This window comes from Agrilus planipennis, unplaced genomic scaffold, assembly GCF_000699045.2.
Source record: "Agrilus planipennis isolate EAB-ADULT unplaced genomic scaffold, Apla_2.0 scaffold48, whole genome shotgun sequence".
Lineage (NCBI taxonomy): Eukaryota > Metazoa > Arthropoda > Insecta > Coleoptera > Buprestidae > Agrilus > Agrilus planipennis.
In genome coordinates, this window is record NW_020438937.1 from 1,235,514 (window position 1) to 1,242,855 (window position 7,342).

The 7,342-nt window shown below is 32.0% G+C and overlaps 2 protein-coding genes across 4 annotated transcripts in view; both read right to left on the reverse strand.

The window, feature by feature from the left end:
- LOC108732533 overlaps positions 1 to 3,784 on the reverse strand; it is a 10,207-nt gene extending 6,423 nt beyond the window's left edge. Inside the window, exons 1-2 of one of the 3 annotated variants that reach the window (XM_018463403.2) lie at positions 3,570 to 3,784; positions 1,184 to 1,402 (exon numbers count right to left, since the gene is read on the reverse strand). In XM_018463403.2, coding sequence (XP_018318905.1) covers positions 1,184 to 1,390 — 207 coding nt within the window. In that variant the 5' untranslated portion in view covers positions 1,391 to 1,402; positions 3,570 to 3,784. Of the gene's footprint in view, positions 1 to 1,183; positions 2,137 to 3,569 lie in introns of those variants that run through there. The other 2 variants (XM_018463401.2, XM_018463402.2) reach the window with 2 other exon arrangements.
- Positions 3,785 to 6,082: 2,298 nt separating this feature from the next.
- Positions 6,083 to 7,342, reverse strand: part of LOC108732532 — a 6,009-nt gene continuing 4,749 nt past the window's right edge. The window contains exon 8 of the mRNA XM_018463400.2: positions 6,083 to 6,585. Coding sequence (XP_018318902.1) covers positions 6,159 to 6,585 — 427 coding nt within the window. The 3' untranslated portion in view covers positions 6,083 to 6,158. The remainder of the gene's footprint in view (positions 6,586 to 7,342) is intronic.

A 7,342-nucleotide genomic window follows, 5' to 3' on the forward strand; every position in this document is an offset into this window, starting at 1 on the left:
AAAAGCAAAAATTTGACATGGCGTTAATAAGGGTTTCCAATGTCATATAAAACTTTAAAAATAACCATTTGTTAATGATCAAGTGAAAAATGTATAAATCTGATATAAATAATAATAACAAATAAACAATAAGATTAGAAAATCCCTGCAAGTTTCGATTGCATTCATTTTTTTTTAAGATGAACAAATTTTTGTCAGATCACGTCTACCGTCTCGCTGGTCGTTGTAGCAATTTTGACAGGAACATTCGGATAAAATAACGACATTCTTAAAGGCAATAAATTACTTAAGTGCATAATGTTGATAAGACGATGGCAAAAACTGTCTCATAAATAAAATAAAAAGTGGAAATATGCATAAGACGAAAGACCTTGAGGAGACCATCTGTCTGAATGTTAATAATTTTAAGGGCAGAGTTCAAAGTAAGACGCTTATCAATCGTTGTCAGAAGAAATGTTTCTGAAATTAATAATTAACAATTTAAATGCCCCGATAGATAAAACATAGTATTTATTAAAACATTTCAATTACATTCATAATATATTATTCTTTATCACAATATTACACATGCACTACATAAATTTCCAAATTTGATTTGTGCATCTCGTAAATATTCTTTAGATCATGTTATTGCTAATTTTTAAAAATAGTGTTCTATAATTTGTTATGACAATTACAAAGTCGATTTACTAATAACTTGAGGGTTTTATATTACATACATTTTGGAAATAATTTTTTTTGAAAAACTTCACCCTCTTGCATGAGCTTACCAAACATGGTTGTTGGATTATATAAAAAAAATAGGGTAAACAAATTAATTAACGATTGGGTAGATTTTCACATAAATATTAATTATTTTAAACACAGAATAAAAATTTTACTCATATCTATCCATATATGTAACCAAATTTTACAAGTATAAAAAATAGATCCTGAAAACTTTCCAAGCCAAAGATAAGTCAGATAATTTTTATGAACTTTACTGCAACTCCTTTATCAGTTCTCAAAATAATTTTGGCGACAACATGCATATAGATAAACCTATTAACAGAAAATAACGCCTCGAACACTGATAAGGTTGTATACCTAACTAATTTTATTACAATACATAATTTTTACATATGTGTGCAATATCCTTTAACTCAACGTATTATGTACCTGCATATGTAAAACAATAACATACCTTAACAAGATATCCTTCAGGACGTATGCTTCCGTAGGATGTCGGGAGATGTCTAGCTCCTATCACTTTGACTTTTAGCTGTTTTGTGTGTTCATTATGGGACAATTTAAATCCCAATTCCGGTTTGGGATCTTCTATCGACGATCCAGATTGCACCAGGTTTCTCGATACCAGGAAATTTTTAATGGTATCCAGACTGAGTGTCATAATTATTTATTGCTAAACGAAAATGACTATTGTTTATGGTCTGGACAGTTTCTGTCAACTGCTGTATAACACTACAGGACGTAATTGCTTAACAAATGAGCATTCATCCTTCAGTTAAACTAATTGTGTTGAATTACCATTTAAACTGAGACGTGGAACATATAAAACACTATCACAGCAGCATGTAAAAATATGTTGTATTTAACGTACTCTATTGGTAGAAGCGAAACGCACACAAAACCTGCTGCAAGTAGGAGAACAGTTACTTTATTATCAGTAAATCGTACAAGAATGCTTGTTAAGGAGATAGCGCAATCTTATCTTTTATTTCGCTTAATAAAATGATGACACTAAGCCATTAAGTCTGGTAATGAAGTTGGGAGGTAATTACTGAATGTTCTTGAACGATTTAGATGACCCAGATCTACTGCAATGCATTTTTTTTGTTAACTGAATAGTTTAAAATAAATTGGTGTTTTACGCCTATTATCTTTATACATCTACTCACGTCTCAGTCGGTTAAAGTAATAAATAACTTACGGATTCACGTTAATGTAATGAATACAAAATAATCAGTTAAAAGGAACAAACAAAAGTATTCGGCTAGAATCGCGATAACGTCTAATACAAAAGCAAGTTAATAATCTTGCACTTTTTAAACAATGTGTGACTAAATAAAAATTAATAGTGCAAAATGCTTAAATACTTTCTCAGGGAGATAGTAAAAATTTACGATTGGGATGTCAACGACTTTGATAGGTTCCACGTATGAAGCAAGAAAATCTAATTTATACCGATTCTAGTAATTGTAATTGTAATAAAATTATTGCATATTCTTGGATTTATTCATGCAAATGAAAATAATAATAAAATACAGTGACACCTACTATAAATAGTCAAAATGCAATTTATAATCATAGTTATAAACAATATAGTTCTATATTTATGTATCTTGGTCTAAAAGCACTTAATTGTGTAGATTCTGTACATATTTCTATTTTTAATAAAAAGTGCACCGCTTGTTGTTAGTTAACTGAATTGAAATGAATTTACTTCATCTACTTGAAAACTAATAAATAAATTAATGATTAATTGTTATTGTTTTATAGAACCTACAAATTTCGTTTAGAATAGTATTGTTCAAAGGAAATTATTGACTAATCATTTTTTTTATAATTTACAAGTGTAATCGTAAGTGTGAAGTTATATCTTTTCAATTTCATGGAAAAATAATAAATTTTACATTTCCCTCATTTGGATGTTTTTCACGGAATTTCTTATTTAACAACTTTCTTTCGTACTTTAATCTGAATACCTCCCCTTCATTTACAAATATATATGTATAGATATACGATAGGAACTTAGCTGAGATAAAGTATCTTACCAAGGGTAAGATAAAGATATGATAAAAATACTAATTTTAAATAAATTTAGTAAAATATTCAACAAATGGTTTGATCTTATTCGTTGTGAGATAACGTAAAATTTAAAATCGTAAGCATTCAATTTCATATAACTCAAGGTGCTCAGCTTAATGTAGAATCAAATCGAGAGATTTTGCTAATTTTTCACGGTGAACATGATGTTTAAATTACTTAGACACCTACTTTAGAAAATTTCACTTCCAAGCCAAGGGATAATGAAAAGTAACATATGCACTAGACGAGAAAATATTCTTTATTCTTCCTGCCTAGGCGCATAATATAATATTACGATAGAATTATTATTACTATCACGGAACTAGCAGCGTTTTGAGTTGGGTAAGATTATATGTAATATACTTGTGGTTTTAGATTGTTATTTTTAAGAAACTTGGGGTGTCTTGTGCACGAGGCGTGGCTCACCCTTAACCCATGCATAAAAAGCTGCCTACGTTCTTTATCATCTCCTTTCTAGCGAATCAATTTAATTTAGAAAACTGACAACATATGCAATTAATGTTCTACATCTACAAAAGTTCTAATAATGCGAAATAGATAGTTGATAGGTATTATTAATCAATGATTTTATGAAACATTTAAAAAAGTGGTTCCATATTATTTGAAATTTATGTATTTCAAATAAAGTAAAGAACAATAAAATTAAAATAACTTTATAGTTGAAAGAAATAAACAAGCATACATGTACTTCTATTAATCATCAGAAATAATGTTCGTAAAAAAAATATAGATAATATTACCTGTTTAATCATAACTGCACTTTCCTATTACGCTTTGCTATTTACTCCATGCACGACAAAATATTGGTGTTGTTGTTGTAATGATTAAACTTTAACTAAACAATATTATACGAAAAATCTAATCCAAACACGAGCACTGAGATTCTAAAGTTCACTTACTGCACCGTCATGTTAGCAGTAGTTACGTAAGTTTGAAGTTAATAAATAAGATACAATTGAAATCTCGCAGTACACTAATTGTACCGCTTTTAGCACTACGTTAATATTAAATTTTTAATCATCAATTCTGCTTCGATTTTGCTGTGGTATGAATTCAGATGATTAAGCAACAGGATATCTCACACCTTGTCTACTGACCCACCTACATAATAAGAGCTGGCAGTGTATTTATTTTAAAAGTCATTGTTAAAACCGCATAGTAAGTAAAACGTGGAAATAAAGTGATTAAAAAACAGTTCCGATGGAAGTAAATGTAGTTATAGTAGGAGCAACTATAAGAAATATCGACCTTCATACTACTATACCTGTACTTTATAAAGAGTGGTTGTAAGTTTGTAATTTTCGTAAGTTTGGATGCAGGAGAAAAAAAAATTTTGCTTCGTTCTCACCAGTTACTAAAATACTGATGGGCGCACAGTCCTACCGGACTATGCCGGAAGGTAAGGCGGATGGTCCTCTTCAGTCTCCTTTCAGGAACTGTGGGAACGGGTGGGTGGTGTTTTTGGTGAAAAAGATGAGACGGACGAAGTGAAGACAGAAGTGAATGAAAGATTATCTGTGGGATAATACTGCCCTAGAATTTGCCTAAGTGANAATAGAGATTAAAAAATTAAAATTGTTAAGCTAGAAGTAACGGTTTTGAATTCAATATTTATGATAAAATGTTAAAACAATAACAATACTTAAAAATCAATTTATTGATGTACAATCCCTAGACAAAAATTTTTAGTCTCTCTCCAGTCACTCAAAGTCTTTCAGCGTCTCTGAAAGCGTCTCTCACAGTCTCTCAGTTATTATCTAGATGTTTTTATGGATCTCTCACAGTCTCTGTATGAGAGACTCGAACGATAAAATTGTTAATTCAGAGATTCGAGTCTCTCATACAGAGACTGTGAGAGATCCATAAAAACACCTAGGCAATAGCTGAGAAACCCTGAAAGACTGTGAGAGACGCTCTCAGAGACATTGAAAGACTGGAGAGTGACTGAGAATTTTTGTCTAGGGCACTTATACGCAAAAATATTGATCAAACCTACGCTGTAAACCTGTTGAAGCTACTAAAAAAGCTAAAGACATCACAAAATGCTGAGTCGATTTTAACCTAATTAGACAGAACAAATAGAGCTCCAACCACCCCCAAAAAATTGAAAAACGAGTAATCGTCAAGGAGTTTACTACCTAATACAAGGAAAAATGAGGAAAAAATTCGGAAATTCAAAAATTTGGTTTAAGACGACAGGCACCCTACATAGATGTTACATTTCGGTTAAAACATTGACCTTCAAGGTGAACATAGGTTGTATAATAGTCCGTTAAAATAAAAGGGCTTTTCGTGGAAACAAATTTTGGAACATACGTTGATGAAAATACCGGTCGAGTGAAAGCCTTTTTAAACAAACCCGGTCTTACCTTTCTATAGGAAAGTTGTAGAGCTTAGAAAGCCTGTAAAAACAGTCTCGAAAAACATATATATCTATATGTTAAGGGTAACTCACAAAAGATCAATTCATCTTTAAAAATATATCGTTGCATAAGAAAAATGCAGTCTTAAGTACATTCCAAAGTTGTTATAAAAAAAAATTCAACACGGTCAATAATGGTAAAAATGAGCCCAATTTTGTTACTCGGAGATTTTCAGGGTCGCTGAGCACGGATATCTAGTTGGTTCGCGGCCTTCAAGGTACGTACCTGGTAGAGGTTTAGACCATGCCGGTTCGATTCCGGGTCCGTCTGCCTGGGTTTAAGTTTTTCTGTGGTTTCCTGCTGGGGCAGGAATATTCCACACATAATCTTTGATTCTCTTCTGTCTTTATTCACAGGGTTTGTTTAAAAAGGCTTTCGCTCGACCGGTATTTGCTTAGCATTCAAGAGGACGCCGATTCGATTCCGGGTCTGTCCCGTCTCCCTTGGTCGTCCAACTTTTTCTGTGGTTTCCTTGAATCACTTACGCAAATGCTGGGGCAGTAATACTCCGCAAATAATCTTTCATTCACTTCTGTCTTCATTTCGTCCGTCTCACCTTTCTCACCCGACCCACCACCCACCCATTCCCACGATTCCTGAAGGAGACTGAAGAGTACCTTCCGCCCTACCTTCCGGCGTAGTATGGAGAAACTGTCCATCCATCAGCATTAGTAGCTGGTGGGAATGAAACACCTCGGACTCAGGGCGATCCGTTTTACCATTTGCGAAGAAAATGAACAAAGCTGTGCGGTAATTTTTACTATTTAATTTATTTAAAAATAAAGCATCTTTATACGTAATATTTTGTTAATAACAGACCTATACGATAATAAAAAAAAACCTTTTATACAATACAAACACTATTATACAATTAAATATGCATCACATGAGCATATACATATACAATTATAATCTCTCAATCTGAATATCGTCACTGTCATTGTCCCGATTCGTCATTTCGATTTCATCGTAATGATTTTCGCCTTCTTCATTATCATCCTCATCGTCATCGTCGTCTTTTTCTATTTCAATTTTTTCTACATTCACATTAAATGTAACGGATTTTCGTCTCTCTCGTTTACCCGGATTTGCCTCATCCTCTGATAGTATGTCGTCCGTTGAACTTTCGTTGGAGTCTTTGTTGTCAAGTTTTAAAATGGTGTTGGTGAAATGAAATTCTGGAGATTTTCCGTTTGGTACCGAACCATTGCTAACAGTGTAAAATGAATAGTCGTCGTTGTTTTCAAAATCATCGCCATCGTTTTCTACGGGTGGGGGATGAAACTCGAATTCTGTTGGTCGCCTTGTGGCTAAGTCAGATTTTATCGAAACTCTAAACAATTAGACACTCAGTATAAACATCGATGATAAATAATATTTCGTAAAAAGAAAAACGAAGTGAAGAAAAATTCAAGCAAAGCAACACAATAACATATTCCGAGTTTGAAGTCGAGGTCTCTATAGGTAAAGATCTTAATGAACTATAATTTTAGAAAAAATAGCACAAAGTTTGTTACTCTTGAAGAAATGATTAGTAGTTTACATAAATTGATTTGTTTTGTCTTCAACATAACAAGCTTAATGAGAAATAGTTTGTATTTTGAAGCACCTACGATTAGCTAGCATTTCCAAAAAACGATTAAGTTCTTTTTTGACTTTAAGTTTATCTGACTAGAAAATCATGTTTATCTGATACGCACTGCACATCTTTTTATAGTTTATGGTCAACTAATTTTCCTAACTATTTTGTTATACACCACATTGAAATATATTAAATGTCAATTTGTTTGTTATAGTTAGTTAATTCGTTATTTTATTTAATTATTTTAGTAATATTCATTGTAACTTGGCTTAGCTCTTGGTGAAACATTCTTCAAATTTTTATTTTATTTCATGAATTAATTATTTTAGTATGATGCATTGCAATTTTTCATCGATTGCATATTGATCGATGCTTTTGCAAATTTAACAAACTGGAGATATCTTCCTTAAATGTTTAAAATATGCAAATTAATAATTTACCGGATCAAAATAACCTTAGGGTAGTACTATAAGTACCACCCGTCCCTACTCTTACTTAAAAAATAATT